The following is a 27,104-nucleotide window of genomic DNA, read 5'->3' as shown; positions in this document are numbered from 1 at the left end:
AAATAACGCAGCTTTCCAAGACTTGGAGAGCCATTAAATATAACAACCTGCAGCATGCAGAAAGCTGGGAGATACCAAGCTGGGCTCAGCAGTGAAATCACTGCTCATGGGTGGTGCCCACTGGGGTTCAGAGAGAATAAATCCAGCCCTAATAATCTATCATGTATTTGAGGAACCCGGAAAAACAGGCTTTTCTGTTAGGTTTTGTCTTCACTGCTGAAAAAGGTGTGTTCCTCTTGTGAAACAATCAGTGCGTGTTAACTCACCTGTTGTAAAATCCTGGGGGAAACAGTTTTATGAAGAGATATAGAAATAGGGCTAAGTCAGCACGGGCAGAAGGAAAGTATGCAACCACAATAAATAAATAAATTACAGTCTCATTGTTAATTTCACTGTAAAGGTTAATTTTTAAAGCAGATTGAGAAGACAAACTTGTTAGGTCCATGCCTAACAAGGGCATTGAAATGCCACTTTACAGATGCCACGATAGATCTGCTCAGAATAAATTGTGTTTATTCAACTCTGGCCCTTAGCAGCAGGATTGTGAGTGGAGACAACATATACAGAGAGGTGATGTTTAATTTTAGTAATACTGAACTCTGCCCTTCAAATCCTGGTTTGGTCTCAAAGATCAAGAGCTATGGAACTGGTTGTGAGGTTGGTGGACAGAGCTTAGGAGGTGTATTCAGAAGAGGAAAGAAACATTCAGAAATTCAGACAGCTTTAAAAAATAAATCAAAAGATATGACCATGCAGCTGTAGCCTATCTTATCTTTTCATTTTGCTACAAAGCAAATTGTTTTCTTAGGGCTTCCAGTTGAACACTGACATTTTGCATTTTATCACCAATATTAAACTTGCCTCTCTGCCGTAATGCAGGTTTAACTGGGAAAAGGTCAATCCCCCTTAACACCCTGAGCCTCCTGGATCAGCCAAAACCCCAAACAGAAAGGCAAACAGTGAATGATGTGATCTGAAATGGGCATCAGGGACTTGAGTCTGATGGGAGTCTTATATTGCTCTTTTATTCTTAGAATATATTAGCAGAATTTCTGCAGCTTACAGGAGCCCAATATCTCCTCATGCCACCTTGGTTTCATTGCTATTCTGTATATATATATATATAGGTTTCAGCAATGCAAAGGAAAAGGAAATGAAGTGCACATGGCATGCATGCAGAACTGCAGCCAAAAGGAATGCTGCCTTGTGAAAGAAGGATCAGATGAGACCTGTGCTCTATGATCTCAGCCTCACTGTGTTTGCCCCAGGGTTTCACTGGCTCTGATGATGACTGCTGTACTTTCTGACGAATGCCAGGAATGCAAGGCTGTCTGCAAACACTTGAGCAAAAGTAAAACATCTGCCGAGGAGTTAGGAGGGTGATGCCTTAGCTTAGAGTGGCAGAAAGGTGCTACAGTGCTGCACTGTTGCGAAGCAATACTGTCCAGTCTGTGGCGTGGGATACAGAGGGGGGAAAAGGCTTTGGTGTAATTCTGTTTCCTGTCACCACCTTAAAACTGCCCTTTTCTACCTCTCCTCCCTTCTGACAGCTATCATGCCCTCACCATCACTGCTTTACCAGAGTTTCCAGTCTTTCTGACTCATCTACAGGCCTCTCCTACAGTCCCTTCTGTACCTCTCCTCCCCATCAGCTGAAAGGATGATGGGTTTTGGTGGTGTCCTCTGGAAATCCCCCTACTTTTAGGGCTTTTAAGGAAGAATTTATTTTTAAAGATTCCAAAGGGAATCTTTAGGAGGCCTCCAGCTGCCTTCCAGCCCAAAGATTGACCCTTCTCAAGCCAACATTTCCTTGTCCATGTGTTTGCAAAAGGGAGGTATTCCTTCCTAGGTCCTTCAGAAAGTGTCTAAAGGGATGGTAGGGTTGAGGGGAGAGCTTTTGAAGGGCACAAAACAAAATGTCAGCTCTCCACTTGTTTGCTCTTGCACTTTGTGCCAGCACAGAGGAATTCTGCTATATTAGGGCAGCTGTGTTGTAAAACTGGACTCTTGAAGGAGCAGCCTGACTCCTGGCAAGGAGAGACAAACAGTCCCAAAGGATTTATCACCATGTGCATCCCAGATCTGTCTCACTCAGAGAGGGACTTTTTCCTTCTGACAGTGGAGCTGCCAGGCTTACAGCTGCTGAGAAGCAAGGGATTTGAAGCTTCTGACAGCTGCATCAATTGCATAGAGATCACCTAAACAACCAGAAACAAAAGTAAACAGCAACAAAACAATGATTGAAAACCTCCCTCTACCATTCAAGTAGAAGCTTTACTTTCCCACTGTGGATTCCATTTCTTTCTCCTTCCCGCTTTTCCCTGCATTATCCTTTCACCCTTTTAAAACATCTAAATGAAGAGAGGGGGAAAGGGCAGAGGAAAACAGCTCCGTAAAAGCCTGAAGGCAGCGAGGAGGTTTTTCTGCTTCTGCTGCATGGTATCAAATGAGAAGGCTGCAAATTTTCTTCTGCTTTAAGCTCCCGCTCTGCAAGTGTTTGTGCCAGCTCTATGCTGGCAATTTCTGACCTGTTGTTTTGCTGCTATGTTTGTCGTGTCGTGAAATAAGTCCCCACCAGTGCACATAAAGCCTTTCAACCCCAGGCACTGCCTCCAGCTCTGGGCTCTTCCCTTGGACTTACAGACTGCGGGGTCTTTTTGGGTGCTCGGAGTCTTTTGGAAGGCATAAAGGAAAGGAGCAGAGCGTGTTGGAGACAGCAGCAGAACAGAGGCACCGCTTACAGCTGCAGAAGCAGGAGCAGGAGGCTGGGCAGCGATGACGGCCAGATTTAATGGGGAGGAGCCAGGGCCAGCACGGCGCTGGGGCTCAGCACTTGGCTTCAGTCAATGCATTGGGTGCGCGGATGCGGGAGAGAAATAAATGAGGAGTCATAGCGAAGACATCTTTGTAGCCAAGGGAAAGGGAACTGACGTTGGGGATCGCTGGAGCGGGGAGCAGAGGGAGCCTGCTGGGTCTGGCTTCCACCCGCAGCAAGCTAACATCTGGGCACAGCTGTTTCCCGGAGCCCTTTCTGCCGCTGCACGTCGCCTTCTTTGGCGGCCATGGAGTCGAATGGCAGTTTCCTCGGTTGCAACAGTAAGTCAGTAGACGTGTCCTTGCATTTCAGCCCTCCAAGAGCTTTCTTTTCTCATCCTCTCTCCTCCCTCCTCGTTTTGCTTCTGCAGCTCTGTCGTTTGGAAGTCACACGGTGTTTAGTTGTGTTGCAGGGGAGAGACAACAGATTTTTCTCTGTTAATACGGCTAGCTGTGCTGGTAGGATAAGTCTTGGTTGGTAAGTGTGTGTGAGTCCAGAAAAGTTGCTCCAAATCTCCTCCTCCTTTTTTTTGTGAAATAGAAAGTGGGATGGATGCTCTCTTGGTCAACTCCCTGGGCTCTGGGGTAGGCAGCAGAGCTGGGATAAATCCCCTTGGCTCTGAGCCTGCCCCCAAGGCTTTGTAAATGCTCAGTGAAATATAGTGTTTCTAACAAAAAGAAGAAATCCTCTCTGCACTGACAGCAAGTGAGGTTTGAGAAGTCTCAGTGCCAAAACTAGGAGGCTTGTCTGACAGAGTAATGAAACATCTCTTATTCCCTGGACTGAATTTAGTATATTGATTTGTTATATCTTTCCTGTTCTTCACTCATTCTGATGAGCAGCAACAGATCAGGACCGTGATAGTTACAGCTTGAAATGGGAAAAATCTACATTACTTATTTTTGGTTCATGAGATGGATGCTTTCTTTCTGCTGACTGCAGCTATAAATGAAAACAGATTAATAGAGCAATCAGTGATTGGCCATCATAAGGTAAAATAAGAGAAAACTCTCCCAGGCTCAAGAAATCTTCCCTCTGATTATCCCAGATCCCAGAAATCAGACAGGAAGGTGAAACAGAGGTTAATGTTGAACTTTTTGTAGGCATCTCATTCATTATAGAACCGCTGGGGAAAGCAAGCTAAGAAACACATCTGGAACTATTAAAAGCTTTCTTATTCTGGCGTGTGGGTCATTTTTCAATGAATATGACTTGCTTTCTGGGGTTAAGGACCAAGAAGAATTCAGTGTCTGTTCGTCTATTTTCTTGTCTTGGGCAGAAAAGCACACATGTGGTGAATAAGCCAAGCTTTCAGAAATCTATTTACTGAAATTCCTTGACACGTATGTGCACAAGTGCCAAAGTCACTCTGCATGCCAGACTGCTTAAACAAGAAAAGTTGCTCACAGGTTGGTTTGTTAGCAGGATCAGATCTGTGCTGTTCAGTTTGCTAGAAATGTTTCAGATGCTGTGAGTTATTCATATGTTTATCTATGGCCCTCTGCTCAAACTCCATTTATTTCTGTCCAACAGAGATACAATGATGACTGTGTTTGCTGTATCAGAATTAACCATGGACACATGGTTCTGTCTCAGTACAGTATCTGGCAGCCAGAGCTGAGATTTTTTCCAGTAGTGAAAGTGGACATTACTGTCGATGAGAGCTTCTGAAAAGTTTGTGGAGTGCTCTTTGTGCTGTGTTTGGATGGAGATCTGAGTCCTGGAGTGGAAACTGAGCATGCTCCTCTTGTTCATACTCCCAGCATGGAGCCACTGTGATTTTGTGGATTGCATGGGTTTTTTTAAACCCATGCATATTTTGCATGGGTTTAATTCAGTATGGGCTACTTGTTGCTTCTTTTCTAAAGGCTCATCTACATTTGTTATGCAGTGAGTCTCTGCTGGGCTCCATAGGCTATTAATAACTTTTGTTTTGCCTCATGAACCTGGCATGTTTCTGAACTGGGAGTCCTTGTGCTCACACAGAATCATAGAATAGCTAATTTGTGCTATGTCTTATTCTTATACACTGTCTTCATTCTTATACAGTGTCTTCATACAAGACACTGTGTACATTGTGCCCGGAATGCCAGAGCCCCGTTACAGGAATGCCTTCTGCCACAACCCAGGGTGGGAGTCAGCAGGGCAGGGTTTGTAAAATCCTACAAAACAGGCCATTTCCTTGTTTCTTCTGTCAGCTGGACTAACTGCTGGATGTAAATTTCCAAATGAATCATCTCCACCTGCCCTTCTTTAGCTGGGAGTGCTGAGCGGGCTCCTCCAGGGCTTCAGCTTCTGTGGGTGGAGGTGGTGCAGCCCAGGATCATCTGGGATCTGCTCTGAAGCAGCTGTTGGCTTTGATCTGCTTTCCTACAAACAAAAGGTGCCCAGCACACCCAGTTCGGTGTGAGTTACACCAGGTGTGTTATTTGGGAGTTTGTTTAGCTGTAACTTTGCTAATGGTGCAGGAGAGTTCATCATGCTGGTACTACTCAGTGCATTGAACATGCAACTTTTCTTTTTTCTGCATGAGTAAAAATTGTCTTATTTTAAGAAGTTATTATTATTCTGACACAAAAGCTTTCCAGTCTGATAAATGGTTTTTTTAGTAAAACTACTCCCTTGGCGGTAGGCCTCTTCTCCCAGGTAGTGATAGGATGAGAGGTAATGGCCTTAAGTTGTACCAGGAGATGTTCAGGTTGGATATTAGGAACAATTTTCTTCTCAGAAAGATAAGAGCACTGGCACAGGTTGCCCACGGAGGTGGGTCGCCGTGCCTGGAGGTGTTGCAGAACTGTGGAGATGTGGCACTGAGGGACTTGGTCAGTGGGCATGGTGGGGGTGGATTGGGGTTGGACTTGGGGATCATGGAGGTCTTTTCCAACCTTAATGATCCTGTGATAGCCCACAGTCGGTTCTGATGCTTTTGCCAGTGTGTGCAGCCTTAACATCAGATCCAAAAGAGGATGAGTAGAGATTTTAAAGAGGAAATGAAAAGAGGAGGAAGAAGGAAATGTAGTTATTTGGAACAGTGCTGCAGGTAGTAGAGATGAAAGGAAGGGAAAAGCAAGAGAGAGGTGTGGGGAAGGGCTTGTGCAAGGTCAGGAAACTCGGCCAACTGGATAGGCAGCTGTGAGAGCCAAAAGTGTTGATGATTTGGGAGCAAAGTGTAGTTTCCCTCACAGGGAGATCAAAATATATAAACAGGTATTTACAGAGAAAGCTACAGATAAGTACTTGTTGAACTGAGCATCCAGAGTGAGATTTAGCTGGCTAAATGCAGGTACTTGCAGGAAAATTCAGGCTTATAGGGTATAGGCAGATGAGTCTCCTGTCTTGCTCAGTGCACTGTAGATACTTAAATGCAGTCAGACAGACCTCCAGGCCACGCAGCCCCCAAGTCCTTACCATGGGTTGAGGGTCTCAGTCCTTAGTCAAGCCCACCAGAATGGAAGGCTGCAGACCTTGGGTCAAGCATGAAGGTTTCTCTTTTTCTTTATGCAGGTAGAGAAAATGTTAGCACAGTCTCATCTAAACTGAGATAATTCCAGACCTTAATGAGTCAATTTGGACAACATGTGTGGAGAAATCTGCACACCTTGGGCTGCCCATCACTTGGGTGCCTTCTTAAGACTTGTGTTGACATAAACACAGAAAATTTTGTTGTCTATTTCTGACTAAAGTTACAGAATCCTGAAATTCCAGACAAACCATGTAGGGAAAAAAAAAGCTTTTTCTTTTTCCCCTTAGTTTTGCATAACTCAGTGCTGCAATGCAATTATTGCACAAATTTTGGCCTGCTGTGGGATGATCTGAGTGACCTGCATTTCGACTGTGGAGGATATTTCAGCTTCTGAAGAAACTGTTGAGAAAAGCTGTTAAGCATTAAAAAATGAAGCTGGGACACACCTACAATTGACTTTGGTTTTTATGAGGAGAACATCTTTATCAGCATGCACTGAGAAACACAACTTAGGAATTATGCAAGTAAGCTGTTGCTGCTGGTCCTATCGATCATGTTGTCATTCTTCTCTTAAATTACTTTCCTCCCACTGTCTTCACACCAGCTACTGGAAAAGCTGTAATTTACTTCAAACCAGTGATGGTTTTAATGCCTCTCTACAGCCAAATCTGCTTGTGTGTCATTGTGGAAGGACCAAACCAAACTCTGATCATAGGACCAAACCTCTCAGAACTGGACAAGAGGTAATGACTTTAAACTTCACCAGGAGAGGTTCAGGTTGATGATCAGAGGGCTGGAGCACCTCTCCTATGATGAAAGGTTGAGGGAATTGGGATTGTTTAGCTTGGAGAAGGGAAGGCAGAGAAGACATCATTGCGACCTTCCAGTATTTGAAAGGAGCTTGCAAGCAGGAGGGAGACCGAATTATTACTCAGTTAGATAGTGATAGGACAAGAGGGAATGGAGTTAAACTGAAAGAGGGGAGGTTTAGGTTAGATGTTGGGAAGAAATTCTTCACTTGGAGGATGGTGAGGTGCTGGAACAGGTTGCTCAGAGAAGCTGTGGATGCCCCATCCCTGGAGGTGTTCAAGGCCAGGCTTGATGGGCGGTCTGATATAGTGGCTGGCAACTTTGCCCCATGGGAGAGGGGTTGGAACTAGATGATCTTTGAGATCCCTTCCAATGCCATTCTATGATTTTATGATATTGAGGAAAAACTTCTCAGAAAGAGTGGTGAGGCACAGAACAGGCTGCCTGGGGAGGTGGTGGGGTCACCATCCCTGGAGGTGTCCAAGAGCCATGGAGATGTGGCACTGAGGGACATAGTCAGTGGACATGGTGGATGGGTTGACAGTTGGTCTAGATGATCTTAGAAGACTTTTCCAACCTTAATGATTCTATGAATTTTTTAGTCTAGTTTTGAGTTCCTGGATGCAAAGAACTTTAGTAAGGAGTTTTATTTGGATTACATTGAGAATAGAAGAAGAAAGCAGCAGCTTTTGATGGGTCGCAGACAGTACCGCATATGGATCCAGGCTGTCTTTGAATGACCAGACTGGCAGGAAGCCATGAAGAAAAGGTGGCTTGGCTGTGAGGACTGAGTGGAGGAGAGCTGGAAAAGGAGAAGTTTTTGTCCTCTCAAAGGATACAGGGAGAAATGAGCCTGAGAAATATTGGGCAGGGTGTCAGCAATGATCCCAGTGCACCAGAAACCTGCATGTCATATGGATTCTTGATGCCAGTGGAAGAAGATTTTAGGCAGCAATATGAAGGACAGATGCAGTATGATGCTTGGGAACAATTCCTATATGAAGCTTTAGGATCACCTGGCTTCTGCATAGCGGGACCTCTCAAGGATCCTTGGAAGAGAAGCAAAGTGGGAAAGAAAAGCCAGTGTAAGGAAGAGAAAGCAGTTCACTGATGCTGCTGCCAGCTTTCTGAAGAAGCCCATTCTCCGTGTGACCACAAGGTGGAACTTGGTACATACCACATGCACCGAAGATGTACCCACTGTCACCGAGCAGCAGTTTGGCCAGCAATGCACCGATGCTTCTGGTCCCAGTAATCACTCCCTGGCCCCCACTTCTCCAGAGGGAGTGAAAAGGGGACAGTTGGTGTAGAGGAGCCATTGGCTGGAGCAATCCTCAGCCTTTATCCATCAGGAACTTCAGCTTCTGAGGGCTCCATCACGCTAACAAATGATGGCAGGTTGATGTGTAACTGCAGACCAACTAAAACATGACTTTTCCAAACTCTCTTTGATTCTGAGTCCACTTGGGATGGTCTCCCTCTTAGTGAGGGCTAGGAATATGCAGGGACAGGCCATGCAGTTCATTAGTAAGCAGTGGTACTTTGATTGCACTATTATTCTCTGAAATGTAATTCTGATGAATTGCATTCACTCTGCGGGTAAGCCTGGGAGGAAAGCTGAAATGACAGTTAGCATCATGTGAAATAGACCTCATTTCTTCTTGGTAACATATACAGAGCAAGACACAACCTTTGACCTCATTAGTGGGAAAATCTGCTCATAAAATGAGATGTGAATGTGTTATGTAGTTGCCATAGGCATTACTAGTCATAGCAGCGTAACTTACATCATGTGCGTGATGTAATGGGGAAGTGCGAGGTCATCACCGGCATGCGTATGTTCATTCCTGTCCCAAATTATCACAAGTCTGGGCACATCAGCAACTGACTTCTGTCATGTCATTTGTGTCAGTGTGGTATAAAGAGACATCAGTATTAGGGCTGTGCCACTTCTGATGTTGCCCAAGGATAGCAGTGATTGGTGATGAGCTTCATCCCCCAAACCACCTGCTTTTTCCTTGGTGAAGTGGTAATGGAGCTTCCTTAGCAACTTTGTATAGGGATGTGATGAAGATTAATTCATTTTGGAAAACTGCCTGAAGAGCAGCCTCAGAATTAATAGTTCTTACATATAGCCTGTTTCCTACCAGACTGTCCAGCCTTTCTATCACAAGTGTCTTTTTTCTGTGTACCGAAACACTTTGCTGTCTTTGGGACCCTGTTCTGACATCCTCATTCACGTCGATTTCCATTTGCTCTGTGAGCAATCCAGCTGGAATCGATAGGATGATTAGCAAAACCTCAATCCTGGGTACAGGGACATGAATAACTTCACTCATGTGACAAGTGCCATTGATTTCAGTGGGATTGGTCATATGGGTAAAATTGCAGGCTGAGTGTTCACAAGCTTCATACCCAGTCAGGTGTTACCTGCAATGAATAAGGGTCGGAGAATTTATCCTGAAACCATTTGCAGGATCGTTTCCTTCAGTGCTAGAATGTGACACAGCTCCGTGTAACATCCATAAGCAATGCTCTGTATCCTATTCTACAGTGCCACTCGTCCCTCACAGCTTGCCTGTGAGATATGGCAATGTCTTTAGATGATCTCAGGACCACAATACATGCAGATCTGTTGTTTCCCAAAGCATGGCACTTCTGGCCCAGTGTTGTCATATTTTAAAGTCCTTGCACCAGCAGAACTTAGACATGCTGTTCTGGGGAAGGAGCTAAACTCAGTGAGTGCTGATCCTCTGCTTGCACATGTGCACACTGCTGGGATAAATGTAATGAAATGTTCACAGGCTGGGAGGCTCTGCGTGATGCTGTTGCTGGCATTATTTATTAAGAATTAATGAGAAGATGAAGTGGAGGGGCTCAGTGGGCTCCCAGATCGGCCGCTATGGGACACTGGCTGGTGCCGGACTGGAGAGCAGTTGCTCAGAAGCAAACAGTTTTGCCAAGGCAAGTAGGGGAGATGACTCCATAATTAGATCAGTCTTCCCCAGTACAATGTGAAATATGGGAAGTGCTCAGGGACTGCTAGCTAATAAATATCTTCTAGCCATTACATCATGGTGCTCACCTCCCCGCCAAGGGCAAAACCCCCAGCTCCCAGGGGAGCGCTGCTGATTGCAGCTCCAACATCCAGCCCGTGTGTGTGGAGAATGCTCACAAGAGGCTGATGGTGTTTCCTCAGACACCTGCCAGCCTAGCTAACGTGTTCAGCATTGTCCCATCCAGAAAACACATTTATTCTCCTTTGCCTTCTCCAGCTGGTAGTTGCAATGTGTAAATAGGCTGTTACTGGTACTGTTCCTCAAGGCCATGCGGTGCCTCTGCCTTGTTCCCAATGAGTTTTACAGAACTCAGCAGCTGAGTCTGTTGATGCCCTTGTGTTGGTCAAGTCATCCATGCTGGTCTGAATATTCATAGGGCTTGCTTCAAAATGCATGGAAAGGAGGGTGACTGGGGTGCCAGACACCTGAAATGAGAATCTGGTTCTAAAATCTATTACAAACTGTGTTGAGGAACTTGGATCTCCAGCAGAGACAGTGATGTGGTTTGCTGTTAAGTTTCTTGGGCAGATGCTGGTTTTACAATAAGGAACATTCACTGCAACTTGGCTCTGTTTCTCTGCATTATCATCAGGGCAGCAGCACTGCAAAGGCAATAACAAAAAACCTGACAAGGTCTGTAAACTCATTCAGGATGGGAGAGCTTAGTAAGTACAGCTCTGCATTTCACTGCAGAAGGAATCATGGTTAGGGAGGAGGTGGATTTTAGCCCCGGCCATTGCTGGGGCAATGGACAATGGACATGAGGGCCAGTAAAGGAAATTATACTGGTCATAAGGAAAAAATTATTTGCTATGAGAACATCTAAGCTCTTGTACAGGGATTTAATTTGGCTGTGGAGCTTCCATCCTAAAAGAAACCCAAAACTCACCTGGACAAGGTGTGAGCAGCCTGATCAGTATTTGATGGTGACTCCACCAAGGTGGTTGAACTGGAGACCTCAAAGAGGTCCATTCCAGCCTGAGTTATTCTCTGAATCTGCGTAATCAGTGAGTTGTTAAAGCACTGCTGGGGGCTCATCACTGGACCTGTAAATAGGAATTACAAGAATAAACCCACAGCTATGCTGAAAAGCAGGGTAAGTGACTCACTCAAGTCACGCAGGTAAACGGTGGCAGAGAGGAAATTCTCGAAAGCCTTAGGAAAATGCTCTTCTCTGAGTGGAAAAAGAAGAGCATTACAACAGTTTCCAAGCAGCTTTCGGGCTACGTCTGCCTTGGCTAAAAGGTGTTTCCAGCTTCCTCTTCCCTATATGTCAATGGGAACTCGCAGAGAGCTCTGCACAGAGAGAAAGGGTGGAGCCAGACACTGGTGGGCAGGCTGAGCCGAAAGGACATTTGCACTGATTTGGAGCCCCAAGCAATATCTGGGACCCCTACAAACGATGCACAAAATCCCAATGGTGAATGAATGCAGGAAAACTTGCTCCTTCTACTCAAGCAGCTGCCGGCAGACGCATGGGTGTAATTTTGCATCCAACACACGCGGCCGATGAGCAAGCGGGAGGAGACTTCCCACAGTCCCACCTCCCAGCCGGACTCTGCCCTTCTCTGCCTCCCGCTGCCTCCTCTCCCTTCTTGGAGTCCTGTTTGACGCCGCGCACGCCTGGGGCTCCTGGATGAGCAGGGATCCCTTCGGGGCCAACGGGGCCCCTCGTCCTTCCCAGCGCTCGGTGCCTCTTTCCGAGCCCTACGCTGGACCATGCAGTGCATCCGAAGGCAGCCCAAGCGCAGCGTGTCCCAGGAGAACATCCTGCGGGAGCAGAGCCGTAGAGTGGCCGCGTTGAATGGCATCAGGCTGGGTAAGGGACACGTTGGCCAGACCCTCAGCACTTCCACATGCTGGCAGCCTCTTCGTTTCTGCCTCTTTTCCCTGCGCAGAGGCAGCGCTCCACCCTAAAGGCAATTCCAAGGTTATTTTTATACTCTTGAGGTTTTTTTTTTCCCTTTCTTTTGCCTGTAACCGCCCTCCAGATGTACAAACCGCTTCGTATGAGGCATCAAAGAAAGCGGGACCTCTCTGGCAAAGGGTGGGTTTGGACCTTTCTTGCTGGGCTTTGAGCTATCGCTGGCGTGAGGATGGCAGTGGCCCCTTTCCTGCCTGGTTTTAGGGCTTCTGGGTGGTGTGGTGCCACTCAGAGGTTTGCATTCACCAGATGAAAAGAGACAGGAAACCCAGGGAGTTTCATAACTCCTGTGGCTATGAACTCATGGCTGGTTCCTGCTTTCTGGAGGGACAGCCCATGTTGATACAAGTTCTTGTTTTACGTGGCTGCGGAGAGCAGGTGGAAATGGAAAACAAACATTTTCCCACTGGGATTGTTTGAATCTAATCAAGCAGGTGGGAGAGAGAAGCAAGAGGAGGAAACTTGCTTTATAGCAGTTGTAATTAATGTTATCGGATCAGCAGGTTTGAGAGTGAGCAATACAGCACTACAGATTGTTGCTGTCACCTGTAAACATCATCCTAACCATCTCCTTAGTGAAGCTGGAGTCAGGCTGCTGCTGTGGCAGCTGCTGTGTTGTTCTGTTCTCCACTTGCTGTATACCTGAGATGCATAATAGTAAGGTTAATGTTTTTGGTCTCTTGGTGTTACAGCTTCATAGTGCAGGACATTACCTTCATGCATGCTGCAGTGCTGAGCGTGCTTAAGGCTCTCCTACCTTTGTCAGATGCAATTTTCCCTCTAAACTGTACCGTACACTGAGTATATTCTGTTTAGAAAATATGTGATTGATATTGTTTGAGGACTGGGGCCTGACCCTTGAAACACATACTGCAATTTTCCGTGACAAGTGTGTATTTGGTATTTTGCAGGTTCTGAGCAAGATACAGCCACATATTTCAGGCGTGATTTGGACATTGATTTCAGGGTGGCAATTGTTTTTCTCCTGCCCTACATTGTTATATAATTGCAAACCAATATCCCTGTCCCGCTGCACAGTGTTTTTGGAAGCTTTAAATGACATGTATATATGACAACTCTGGTTCCTTTCATACAGAAGTTTCCATTGCTGTGAGACAGAGCTCTGCACAACAAAATTCATCAGCTCCCTGGGGATATTTGGCAGAAATCCCCAGGGATTGTTCGGACATAAAAACTGAAATGAAGGAAAGCTCTCCTGGGAAAATATGTTTTTTTTTAATCTTTTCTGGAAAGCAATTCAAATGAACAACAGAGAGTAATGTCCCACTGACACATCAGGATGCATTTGTGGTCCTATATCAGCAGATCAGAGGACGCTGTACTCCTTCTCTGACCTAATAAAACATTGTTATCGGCCTTGTAGATAGAAATGAAGAAGCTCAGTGTCTTGCCCAAGGCCATTTAAAGAATCTGTGACAATGCTTAGACCAGGCATAGGAGACAAGGCCCTCTCCTGGCCCACTTTCCAGGACAGTTTAGCTGTCTGAGATACTGTTTGACAAATACAGAGCAATCCTGAAGCAATATGTGCTCACCCAGTTGACTTTGGTTGCTTGGCCAATGGGTTGGCCCTCCTTCCTCTGGGCACACCACTGGGTGGTTCAATCCCACCTTTGGGTCACTGTTGGCAGAGGTCAACCCAGGGTGTCTGCTTTGTATCTGAAGGGCTCTGGGAGACTTCCAGCTCCCTACATTAAAGGGATTGTTGTGCTCTTTGGCACTCATCTTACCCTCTTGTCCTTCTCTGGCCAACCCCAAGTACTTCTTTACTTTGAGGAACAACCTGCCCAGAAAGGTGATAGTCTCCTTCTCTGGAGATATTCAAGACCCACCTGGACACTTTCCCATGTGAGGTACTGTAGGGAACTGCTTTAGCAGGGAGTTGGACTGGGAAATTTCTAGAGGTACCTTCCAGCCCCTACGACTCTGGGATTCTGTCACAGAGCCACCTTTTCTCCATCCCCTCTCTGGCTTCTCTCACTTTCTTCTCACTTGCACTCCATCTTGTGCCTTACCTGTGTGGATCTAGCCTGAAGGAGACAAACCTGCCCTCGTCTTCAGCTAGTGGCCATGTAGATTTCCCTGTATGAGACTGATGCAGTTTTTTGCCCAGGTAGCATGACATGTTATACATACTGCATGCACTTTCTGTGTAACAAAATGTGTCACAGTTAAAATGGATTTCTTGTAACATGATTATGCACTTAAGCAGCCAAAGGAATTGGTGGTTTTCCTGCTTTCCTGTTCATGCTTACCCTACGATGGCATGTCCTCCTCATGGTCCCACAAGGATGCCTTGCATGGTTGGGATCTGAGGGAGGACAGAGAGAGTCTGGGAGCCAAAACAGAAATTTTGTAGGTGAATACATAGGAGGAACTTTGTTCCCTCTCCAGGAACCGTGAGGGCTACCATGGCAATGTTAGCAAAGCCTATCATAGAATCATTTGAGGTGGGACCTTTAAAGGACATCTAGTTCAACTCTCCTGCAAGGAACAGGAACATCTGCAGCTCCATCAGATGCTCAAAGCCTGGTCCAGCCTGACCTTAAATGTCCCCAGGGATAGGGCATCCAACATCTCTGGGCAGTCTGTTTGAGTCTGATATCTTCTGTGTTCTCGAAAGACGTCCATCTCAGAGAAGAAGCCTCAACATTGCTGCTCAGGATAGCAAGGCTTTGTGAGGCCTTTGTGGTATCAGTCCTTGTTCTTGGCAGTCTGGCCTCTTGTAGTCCTGTGGGTATGTCTAAACCTCAGGAAACCCAAGGGGGGATTAATTAAGCAGGCTCTTAATTACTGAAACAGCTAATTGAATGTAGAGGAGGCAAAGAGGCCACAGCAACCTTTCAAGGATCTCCAACTTCCACAATAGTGCTTTCAATTCTGGATGGCTCGGCTGGGCTTAGCCCCAGACCTGCTCCTTGGTGTTGGCAAACCCAACTGAAGCGGCCTGAGCTGCTCAAAGCTGTGCTGAGTGAACACAGGACACCTTTATATTTATCACTGTCAGAGTTGTCAGGCTCTCTCCCAGCCTGAAATACGCTCTTTAGGCCAAGCTATTCTAACTAAAAACACACAGCGCTGCTTTTTGCTGCAACCATTATGATCCACTTTGGTGCTCTGCAGCCCAGGCACTTAGATTTCGTGTATGAATTATCAGGAACTAGGGGTTTGGCAACTTGGGTCTCCTTCTAAGCTTGGTATTTTAAGTAATGGTTGGTAGTTTATTTCTTTGCCTTGTTCAAATAGCAGCTATTCAGGGCAGTAATGTCTTCCAGAGAGGACCAAAGACAGTGATACGGAAAAATGCCATACTGCAATGTAAATGTTATTGCATAAATCAATTTACTTGGATTTCTACCTTGTAAGCATTGGAAAATTTCCTGTGATGGGAGTGTTGGGTGGCTGCAAGTGGCCAAATAGTTATTAATGAGAGACTCACCTGCATTGTCATGATAAGGTTAGCAAAAGTCACGCTGAGTTGGGATGTGCTTGCTCAGTACTACAGAGTAAAAGCCTTTGATGCAATGACAGAGGTGTAATAAGTCCAGGGTGTGTTCCTCATGCTTCATTCTCTTGCCCACCTCTGCCACTTCACCCACTCTTGATCTGTAATTAATAGTTAGTTTGAGGCACAGAATCTGCAAGATATGTCGGTATGTGGAAGTCAGCTATTGCTGAGACCTTCAAAACCAGGCAGAATGGAAAATGTGTGTTTTCAGAGTCCTACTAGATGACTGCTTCTCCTCTTGGATATTGAAGTGCCTTCCTGAATCTAGTCTAAGATCTAGCCTTAGCCCAAAGTTAATCTCCGAAGTTCCTGGGACCAGAAGGGGACTGCCTTTCAGAGAGGGAAGGGAGGCATTGTGTGTATCCTGTTTCTGTGAAGGAAATTTGTTCAGAATAAAGCTGAAATCTCTTCAAAGGGCACAACAATACTCCAGTTACAAGTTACACAACTTTCCTTCCTCTGCTTTTACTGCTGTATTGTTTTTTTTATTGCTTTTGCATGCTAATTATGTCTGCTGGGAAGAAGATATTTTATGCTTGTAATCCACCTGAGAACAGGTTGCCCAAGGAGGTTGTGGATGCCCCATCCCTCCAGTCATTCAAGGCCAGGCTGGATGTGGCTCTGGGCAGTCTGGTCTGCTGGTTGGCGACCCTGCACATAGCAGGGGGTTGAAACGAGATGATCATTGTGGTCCTTTTCAATCCAGGCCATTCTGTGATTCTATGATTCTAATTATACTTAAGTCTTCGGACTCAATCTAAGAAGTCCACAAGCCTACAGTCGCTTTTATGAACACAGAATGTGACACAGCAGATTTCTGGGTCTCTCTACCCTGCTGTTCTCCCCAGCACTGGCTGCACTGCAGGTGGTTTGTTTTTGTCTCTCAATATTGTTCTGTGGCAGTGAAGAACCTATTTACATTATTACTGTATGTACAGAGGGTGGACCAGGCTCTGAACACCCTGATCAAGCTGTAGGCGTCCCTGTTCATTGCACAGGAGTTGGACTAGCTGACCTTTAAAGGTCCCTTCCCACTCAAATAATTCTGTCTCTATGACTATTTCTTTTGCTGACTCTTGTGACATTACCACTACTGTTTCTCTCTAGGCTTGAAAGATGACAAGGACCTGAAGTTCCTCTTGAAAGGCAGCCAGCTGCTAAAAGTGAAGTCAAGCTCTTGGAGGAAGGAGCGGTTTTATAAGCTCCAGGAGGACTGCAAAACCATATGGCAGGAATCAAAGAAGATGCTGAGGTCTCCAGACTCACAGATCTGTAAGTAAAGTTTGTACCATCACAGGTATAGGGCACTGACTGCCTGGGACCAACCAGGACCATTATGAACCAGAACCAGGGATTCTTGGGGTAAACCAGAGCCAGGACCATTGCACAGTGAGCACAATGATATGGAACCATGAGACCAGATCATTCACACTGTATCATACACTGAATTACGCTGTTTGCTCTGAACACAGCTAGGAAGAATCAGGAATGTCAGGAATGGTCACATTTCCCAAGCTCATGAGCTACTGCTCAAAATTGTCATGGGGTAGAACAACAGGAACCACAGGGGCTGTGCGACATGGCATGGTGTGACAATGGAAGTGCAGGAAAGGGCACACCAACTGCAGCTGGCACCCAGCTGTCCCACTGCTGTGTAGGATTATCACAATGGGACAGTGGGCTATGCTGGGCTTGGCAGCCCTGCCTGGCTTATTTCTTCCCCAAAGTACAAGTTCAGGTTACTCTGGTGTCTCTGTGGTTGTACTTGATTCTCTCATGCCCTGGTGCTCAGTGTGAGACATAGCTTGAGCATCCATGGCATGGTATGGTGCACTTTGGCAGTCAGTCTGGACACCTCTTACCTTTGCACAGCCTTTGGGAAAGCATCGTGCAGTACAAGTCAGTAATTATGTCTCATGAGGAAACCACAGAGATGTAGAGATTCAAGGACTGTCAAGAGATATCTTTGGGAAAGAAAAGCTTTTCCCAACCCTATCTTGGGAAATCAAAATCTGCCCCACTGCAGAAAGCCTGGATATGACAGTCAGTAATGCATGGGCACAGGAAAGCCTATCTACACCAACATCACCCAGCTTGGAGCCATAAGTGGGACCAGGAGCTCCTGCCATGATGTCAAAATATCTATCTATTTGTTTTGTTTTCCACCTCATTTGGTATTTTTCTGACATATTGCTCTGTTCCTGGTAATCACGGTCTGGTAAAGCCAAGAGGTAAATGAATAACATGTAACATATTCTATAGCATCTCAAAATGTGAAATACTGTCTGCACTATTTACACAGTTGTTTTTTTTAGTCACAAATAACTACATGAAGAAAGAGTCTTCCAGATTGCACTCACACCCCACAGATGATAATGAGGAGTAAGACAGTAAAGCAAAATATGTTTGGTTTATTAGCGAACTCTTCTTAGGTGACCCTGGGCAGTTCATTTAATCTCTTGGTGCAATCTTCCCCACACATTTCCTTTTTGCTCATCTATCTAGCAATAAAAGGCTTTGGATTAGAAACTGTTCCTTACTGTGTGTCCTGAGCTCAGCTGAACTGCTTAAGTACCAATACAGTAACCCATAATGACAACAATTAATGCAAAGGCCCTAGGGAACATTTGCTTGTAAGGAACGCCTGTGCCATTGAGCTCTGTCCCATATAAAAGCAAAGTCCTTTCTCGGATTATGTCTTGCTACAAAATAAACAAGGGCGTGAATGGAGAAGAATGACTTTGGAACTTTAATTTCTGTGCTCTGAGCCAGCAATTTCCAAATTATAGAGTCTGAGAGCATCTTCAGCAGCAGTCCCAGTCCCATCTGATTCCCTGAAGTGAATGGGTGGGATCCTTGTGTTGTGGCTCCAGGGGCATTGAAGCTTGCTTGGAGTGGCTCTGGTTGATCCTATTCTCTCCATTGCTGGAGCACTGAAAAAGAGAACTGGCCCAACCATGACTTGACTTTGTTATACATTGTGTTCCTCTTAGCTGGGTGTTGGGCACAGGTTGGGAGTGTGTCAGTGTGGGTGTGGATTTACACCACTCAAGATATACTTTGCTAACTGGGCACAGCTAGCATTGCCACACTTGGGGCAGTCCCACATGCTCCTGGAGGGGCATGTACTTCTGCTGGCAGTTGTGATGCAAGCTTATGGGAACATTGGAGGGCCACCTAGGAGTGCTTTCAAAAGCACTATGGATATGCCTGAACCTGGCAGTGATCAGGAGAGATGAGCACTGGACTGATGCTCAGCCTCCAGCCACAACCTCAAGACCATCTGTTTTCCCATTTCTTTCTCTGTTTGTCCTGTCACACCTTTCATCCCCAAATTATCAAGGTGACTGCTGTGTTTGAACTTGTTTCTTGGGCTTTTGATTTCACCTGATTTGTGTTTAGTTATAGAGGAGATTATCCCAGCTTCAAGCTGTGACCTCTGGCAGGTTCTATTGCTACAGCTGCCTTCACTTTTGGCTTGAGGTTTGCAGGTGGTCAGAAGACAGAAGAAGAATGCAGGATTGTTGATTTGATACTCAAAAGGCAGGGACTGCGAGGCGAGTCTCCAGAAGGTCTCCCTTCCTTGTTAACAGACAGCAACCTTGCACTCCAGTGCAAAGCTTTTGTAAAACTGATGATAAGCTGCCTTTTTAGGAAGGAAAAAGAATGAGCAAAGTGGAAAATGGGAGATTTGAGCACCAGGTCTAATCTTATCTGCGGCAGAGCTCACAGCAGGAAGATGGAGACACCTCAGAAGAGCGAAGTCTGGATAGGGTAAGGGTTATACTTTTGTGTTTGGGCAGTTTCCTGTTATTCCTGTTCCTGTAATCAAGCAGAAGGACTGTTTGTAAACCATTGTGTGGTGGTGCCTGTAGGAGATAAAACCAGGGATCTCTAGAGTTAGAAAAATCTCCGCTGAATGAATTTAAGAAAAACAGCAACATATCAGGGCTGTCAAAGGCACTGCCTGGATGAGATACATGGTGTACAACCATTACCTTCCTCTGTTGTCTTTTATTTTAAACAACTGGAAATTCAGATTGGATGCTGTGTTGATATCTCTGTTATCCACAGGACTTTCCGGGAATAGGCTGCCCATTCCAGCGTGGTTGCTACATAGATAGAACTTAATCCATTTATTCCTCATTATCCATAATTCGTTAATTTTCAGTATGTTCTATCCAGGCTCAAGAGAGCCACTAACAACAGAGTTCAATTGGCAAAATTAGCAGTCTGGGGGCAATAGAAAAGGTTTGTGCCTGGTGGCTTGTAGATGGCTGGTGCAATCAGTGCCAGATCCCTCCTGAGCATCATGGCAGTGGGAGGGAAGGAAGGCAGAGGGGGTAGAGGGGTTTGCATTCTAAGAGCAGCAACCCATCAGTGACACCGTCTTGTTTAGCTTGGTCAGATATCAGGTCTCACCTCCACGTGAGAAAGAACCAAATGCCATGTGCTGCTTTCAGTGAGATCGATTTTTGAAACTCTTTTCTTAAACCAGCTGAAATCCCTACTGTGAGCTCCCTTAAGCCAGACTCAATCCCTTTAAAAACTCTCTGAACTTGAGGATTTGTAGGGATGGTTGAAAACTTTCCAGTGAAACATCCTGATGAGCACTTGGTGGAAAAACCAGAGTATTGAAAGGCACAGGGAAAAGTCTGAATGAGTGGGTACAATTCAGAGATATTATAACAGGGCCCAGAAGGGGAAGGGGCTTTGCTACTTCCTGCAACCTCTTTCTGTTTGTTGGAGGCTTAGAGAGGTGATGTTTCCCATGACAGCCATGAGCGACCATTGCACACTGCACAGGGGATGACTCACTGGGGGTGCTTTGTGAGTCACGAGCTGTGCAATCAAGAAACAACTTTATGAGTTTTGGCTCAGGTATTCCAATTTCTAGCCAAAATGCTATTTAGTGGTGTTGTTGTTTTGTGTTGTTTTTTTTTTTTTTCCCCCTCCCCCCCCCCCCCCTCTGTTTTGGTTAAAAAAAAAAAAAAATCAGATTGGGAGTAAATTCCCTGGAGGTGTTTAAGGCCAGGTTGGATGGGGCCCTGGGCAGTCTGATCTAGTGGTGCATCTAGTGGCTGGCAGCCCTGCCTGTGGCAGGGGGTTGGAATCTGATGATCCTTCAGGTCCCTTCCAACCCAAGCCATTCTGTGATTCTATGATTCAGTTTACAGAGGTGAGCTAAATTCAGTTGCACAGCTGTTTAAATGAAGATTGTAATATTGCATAAAGGCATAAAATTGATATTTTGATCTGACAATTAGCTATTCACAGTATTAAAAATGCACTGAATTTGTTCCAGTTCCTCCTAGTTCCAGTTTTTAAACACAGTACAATTTTAAAAATATATTTATAGCCTCCTACCAGTGTTTGTCAGAAAACCTTTCCCTTCATTTTTGAGTTCCTGTGACATTTAGTAACACCCTTAACATGCCACTTGACAAGCATCCCATGCTGTTCTTGTGGATGGATGAACGATTGCCTCCATTGAATTAATGCCCTCACCTTGCCTTTAGGAGAACAGAAAGGATGTGATATTTCTGAGCTCACTCATGTCAAGAGGTGAAAAGTTTAAATTGTTCCCGTGGATCTGATAAGTGCCAAAAGCCAATAGAAACTCTCAGCAACCTGCATACACGCAGCAGGCATCTGGCTGCACCAGTAACTTCCTACTGAGTTGGTTGGGTGCATTCTCTAGGTCTGATCATTGCTTCGTGCTCAGACACATATTTGTCCCTGGAAAAATATTTGCTGATGTGAATCTGTTATGCAAGGCAGCCATCAGCTGTGGAAACAAAACTGTCTGTCTGTGGGTCTCATTAGTTTTTATCAAAATCATTCAACCCATAAAACAAGTCACTTCGATTGCAGAACTGCCTCTTGTTTGTTTTTTTTTTTTTTTTTTTTTTTTTTTTCTAATTTAATTTAATTTAAAATCAGGTCACCACATGAGTTTCTGGGGCAGTTTTCAACATAGGCAGTCTTTTAGCAACTACTGACCTTATTCTCCACAGCATATGTTAAATGCAAAGGCGGAAGCGTTGAAAGCCTCCCATCCAAATTTAGTGGCACTGTAATGGCATGAGAAGTAGGAACTGGTTGCAAAAGTAGTTTGCAGGGACCTGCTTGTGATGTCTGAAAGGAATGTAAATACAGATGACTCTATTTACATCGGCACCCCAAGCTGTGTTGGTTATACAGAAAGGCTGTGTTAAGACCTTTTATTAAAAGGTATTTCCAAACAACTTGTAACATCAGCTGTGCACTGCATGTTGTCAGTTGGTGACACAAACCAGCAATAAGAGCAGATCTCAAGTTAAACAATGTGCTCAGCAAGTCGGGGAGAGGGGAGAATGGATGAGGAGTCAGCAGTTGAGAGCTTGGGTAATTCAGGCATGGGGAGAAGAGTGGGCAATGTGGTCAGGCCTAAGAAGGCACAGAACAGCAGGGCCTGTGCTGAAACCTTATGTGAAAGCATCCATCAGTGATAAGGATACTGGATAACCTTTGGTATTCCCAATCCAGGGAGCTAATTACAAAGGTCCTGATTCTACCACTAGCATCAGTCACCAGTGGTGAAGCTAAAAGCAACTACAGTGCTTTTTCTGGGGCAAAACCGGAGGGAGAAGCAGCACATAGTGCCAGTTTACCCCGTGTGCTCACTGAAGCCACCCAGCCTGGCAGTGCAGTCCTGGGGTCAGGACGTTTGTATGTTCTTGCAAGGTGCTGACCAGACCTGGCTGGGCTTGGGCTGGAGGTCTGGTCTCTCTGCAGACAAGCAGTGTTGTGTGCAATTATGCAGAGAACTATGAACAGCTCAGTACATTTCTCATCTGACAGTAAACAACAGTGACTTAGTGAGACAATTAGAGTAGGATAGTGTAATTCAGTGTGACTGAATGCCACATTGCAGAGATCACTTGTTAATGAAAGGGAAGTAGGATACGGAAAGTGAAGGATATAAAGAGCCCCCAGAGTGACAAATATTGTCCCTCCCCTCTTATGAGTAACTCAGAGCCAGCTGTTTTGGCAGTGCCTCCACGTGTCCATATATTGACCCTTATCTCTTTGTCAGCAAAAGTACAAGGAAAGAGAAGCAACTTGCTGTCCTTTTCCTTTGCACGCTTAGCTTGCAGGAGATGCGGCTTCAGTTCCTTATCTCTCTTTTACAGAAAAGTTTTGTCTTCTGTTCTTCCTTTTTCTGTATTGTTTGGGATTACCAAAGTGTCCATGCTCCCAGCACAGTCTTTCAGAGCGGTGACTGGAGAAGAGGTGGACATTGCCTCTGGAGCAGAAACCAGTGGTCAGGGCTCATCTCTCAGACTAATGCTGCAATCATACAGTGCCTTGTCATGCTTGTATGGCTCCTCAGCATTTATATTTTTGGCTACCAAATGGCTCATTGTGCATTCCCAAGGCACTCTGTGCATTCCCAAGGCATCTCTGGGTGCTGTTTTTAGGGTGATGGGTCACAAATGGCCTACCCTGCTGCATGGGTCACAGGACTACAATTCTTGCTCTGAAATGGATTTGAGTGCACGTTATGGAAGATGGTGGGGCCAGCCCAGGTCTTGGTGGGAGGGAGGAGAGGAGCCTTGCATGCAAAGGCCTCTGTAGAGGAGAAAATGGCTTCTACGGTCTGGGAGAGCATTTGGGTCAGGTGGAGGCAGAGGTGAGGCTTCATGCTACTCAGCTGTGTTGGATCTCACATCTCTGTCAGACAGAGAGGAGTGATTTTACCAGCTCCAGGGACTGCTGGTGTATATTTGTGTGAGGAGGGGACTGTGGCCATCAGCTGTGGTTCGTCACATTGGCACCCACAGCAGCCAGGAAGGCTGACCGGGATGTAACCTGTTGGACTCCATGCTGGGAGGTCAGGAAGGACACTAGTTCCTTGTGTTAAGTCATAGGTTTTGGGCTTCACACAAACCACCTTTTCAGCAGACATAAATGCTCAGGAGAAGCAGATGCAGACTTTCCAAATTCTCTTCTTTTGGAGGTTACCTTCCCGCTGTGGAGTGTTGGAAAGGATGGGGAGGTCACAGAAAGATGCATTTGATGGGTGTTTGCTGCAACTGCTCCTCTCCTGTCCCCCAGTTATTTCTAATTTCTCCTTGGTTTGGGACTGCTTAATATAGTATGCTCACGGCCCAGGAGCAGCTGATAATGCATTCATGCGGGCTAAGATTTTCCAGAAAAGAGATAACATTTGCAGATGGCTTGGGCTGACTCCTTTGGTTTTGGCTTTTATATTGATAGACAAAAGCAGTACACAAGCCCAAACTGTGGAAAGCTTTAAAAAGTGTCCTCCCTGCTTTTTTTTTTTTTTTTTTTTTTTAACAGTTCCTGCATTGGTAGCTTCTCTTGGCTCCTGTGTGACTATGGTAGGCACTGATCTTGTTCTTCAGGCTTCCTTGTACTTTTTCTGCATGAAAGAGCTTCATGCTCTTCATCATCCTCTCCCCAGTAATATATCCCATGGAGATTAAGGCAGCCCTTCCAGTTACAGGTTTTCAATCTCTTTTCCCTCCCACACAGTTCTCTTTTTTTTTTTTTTTTTTCCAGTAGATTCACTTTGCCAGATAAAGGTTTCCAAAGAATACATTCTAAATTTCCAATATTTAACATCAGATTTTCTAGTCTTGGAAACACTAGATCATTGCCAACCCAAAGTTTAGGGATTGATTGCACTAGCAGACTGAAGGGACAATAACTTTTATGAGCCAAGCAGTGGTGAGCAGTTGGCAGGTGATGAGGAACAACAGGGTGATCCTTCCACTTGCACTGCCTTAACCAAGGGAGACCAGAAGTGGAGGAGGATCACCTACTTACGGATTGTCTGGATGGTGCACATCTGCATTTGAGATGCTCAGTCTGAACTTCTTTTTTGGTCTAGGATCCACTGTAGCCATGAATTAAAGCTTTGATTTATCTCACCCTAAAAAGTTTGTTTCTAGATAGGACAAAACATTTGTGTTCCAAAAATTTTTTTTTTTTTTTCCCCCATTAGTGGAAAGGAGCCTAAGCTTTAGATATATTTTGACTGAATCCCGCTGAACATGATAGCATCTCTTACAATAAAGGTGTAAGACGTACTGTGCTACCTAAGGTACACTGACTGTCATTTGCCTGATGATTCCTGATGATTTTGCCTGTTAATGAGCAAATTCAGCAGCAAGGCTCTCCACAGCAGCCCAGCTGTAAGAGAATTGCAGCAGTCTTCTTCTGAAGATAATTTTAGCACTCAAAACCATAAGCTTTCACTCAACAGTAAGTTGGCTAGATAATGTAATTCCACAGCAGCCCATCCCATCCCCTCCCATCTCATCCGATCACAACCCATCTTAACTCTCTCTTCCTCTGCCCTCTGTCTGATCCACTCTTGGCCTTTACCAAGTGATAATAATAGACCACACAAAGATAATTGCTTATCATCAGGAAGGAACATTGCCAGTTCTAGGAGGGGTCTCACGGCATGTTCTGGCATGGAAACCAAGTCAGCGAAGTGTTATGGAGCATGTTGGACCACCCCAACACATGGGTGGAATTTAAAGCAAATGTCAAGTGTTGGTTTTGGACAGTCACGAATTTTTGAAGATCATGAATTTGTTTGTAAGTCTATGGTATTTTTCTTACCTCGTCAGCTGAGTATTGCCATTCCTCCCTGAGGATAAAAGGAGAATTTCAAATTCTAATGAGCATCTGATCAATTTTGTGTGGTCCCAGGGCAGGCATGCTATAACTGCACAGGGTGGACACTGAGCTGTTTATTTCTGCGGTGTTGACTTTGAGTGAACTGAGCACTGTGCCAGTGAAATGGCATCAATTTAAATGAACTATCAGGTAAAAGAGATTTGGGGGTGTAAGCTTTTTTTTCAGCTGAGTAGTGGCAATATTTTACATTCTCATACTACTTTTCAACAAAGCACCTCAAAGACAAGCACAAACAAAATCAATCTCATACATACATGACAAAGGAAATAGATTTTACCCATGGTTTACAATTTGAGGTAGGAATAATTTTAAACCAACTTTTTCAAATTCATTGAGAAGAGAAGAGCAGTGTAGGATTGTCTCAGTTACTTCCTTTTGCTTCACATTATGTCTTGAAGGTTTTGGGGGTGCACATGGCAAATCTGGTGTGGCTTCAGGGCTCATTTGCACTAGGTGATGGTCAGAGATGGGAATGGGGAGGAATGGGTTTGAAAGCCATATTTTGCTTTCTTACAGCAAATAGGATCAAATTGACCTTTGGCAGAGGTGTGGATGGAGCATGGTTGAAAGCAACCTGCCCTAAGTCTTTGGTTTTTTCCTCCCTAGTTTATACTAGTGTGGCTGAGAAGAGTATATAGGATTTTAGGTGTTACCTTTTTATTTTTTGCAAATTGAAGAATGACCATTTCAGTCCATGCCCTGCTTTTACTGAAGTCACTCCTCATTTTCCTGAGGACCTTTAGAATTTTTTGTTTCCAGTTCTGGAAGGAGAACAGCTGAAGGTTATTTGATTGATGGGGTGAGATCATGTTGGTCATGATCCTAGGGTCTTCAGAGGCAAAGCTCAAGTCAGGGATGCTTCAAGGACTGGACCCAAAGTCTTGACAGTGACTGGTACCTCATAAACGTGATATCACAGTATGGCACCTCTGCAAATTTTGCTTCTTTGTTAAATACAGGACACGTGAAAAGAACAAAGAGTTTTGATTTGTTTTTATGTTTCTTGCACTTTTCTTTAGCAGTTTCTTTAGCACTGAATTTGTGGAAGCTGGAAAAAAATAGAGAATCCTCCAGCTGTGGGAGGGAGAGGTTGCAGAAAAAGGAAAAAGAGTAATTTCTTAAAATCCATCACTAGGCAAAGATAAGGGTGAGTGAACCCCTGCCGACAGCAAGCTCTGTTTTCTTTCCACAGTCTCTATTGAAGATATTCGGGATGTGAGGTCAGGCCATAAAACAGAAGGTATGGAAAAATACGCCAAGGATGTACCAGAGTATCGCTGCTTTTCCATCATTTTCAAAGACCAGCGGAAAAACCTGGACCTCATTGCAAGTTCAGAGGATGATGCCAACCACTGGGTCTGCGGCCTTGGGAAAATCATAGCCCACAGCAACTCCATGAACCAGAAACAGAAACTCCAACAGTATCCTTTGCCTTGTAAAGCGATTAATTGCACACAAAGATGCACTTGTATTTCTCTGTGGGTGGAGTTAGTCGTATAACCCCTTTTTTTTTTTTTTTTTTTTTTTTTTTTTTTTTTTTTACTACTGGCACTGAGTTTTCTCTCATGATTTTACTGATTTTGTACCTGGGCAAACTCCTTGGTTTCCAGTGCTTTTTTTTTTTTTCCTGTTCAAAGTGATACATGCAAGAGTGGATTCAGGCTTCACAGAGCTCCTTAAGCAAAGAATTGCTCCTTTCAGGGTGCTCCAGATAAAACAACCATTATTTTTTGTGTTCTTCAGGGGTCTGTTTCACTTGCACTGCAGTTAACTCCAGGACAGGCACT

General features: G+C 45.0%; 1 protein-coding gene across 2 annotated transcripts in view; it reads left to right on the top strand.

The window, feature by feature from the left end:
• Positions 1-2,608: 2,608 nt before the first annotated feature.
• Positions 2,609-27,104, top strand: part of PLCD1 (phospholipase C delta 1) — a 49,472-nt gene continuing 24,976 nt past the window's right edge. Inside the window, exons 1-3 of one of the 2 annotated variants that reach the window (XM_010712325.4) lie at positions 2,609-3,096; positions 16,708-16,872; positions 26,510-26,738. In XM_010712325.4, the coding sequence (XP_010710627.1) occupies positions 3,063-3,096; positions 16,708-16,872; positions 26,510-26,738 (428 nt within the window). In that variant the 5' untranslated portion in view covers positions 2,609-3,062. Of the gene's footprint in view, positions 3,097-11,708; positions 11,967-16,707; positions 16,873-26,509; positions 26,739-27,104 lie in introns of those variants that run through there. The other variant, XM_010712324.4, reaches the window with a different exon arrangement.

Source organism: Meleagris gallopavo, chromosome 6 (assembly GCF_905368555.1).
Source record: "Meleagris gallopavo chromosome 6, MGAL_WU_HG_1.1, whole genome shotgun sequence".
Taxonomy (NCBI): Eukaryota; Metazoa; Chordata; class Aves; order Galliformes; family Phasianidae; genus Meleagris; species Meleagris gallopavo.
The sequence above is the reverse complement of the archived record's forward strand: the minus strand, read 5'-3'. Positions and strand labels throughout refer to the sequence as shown.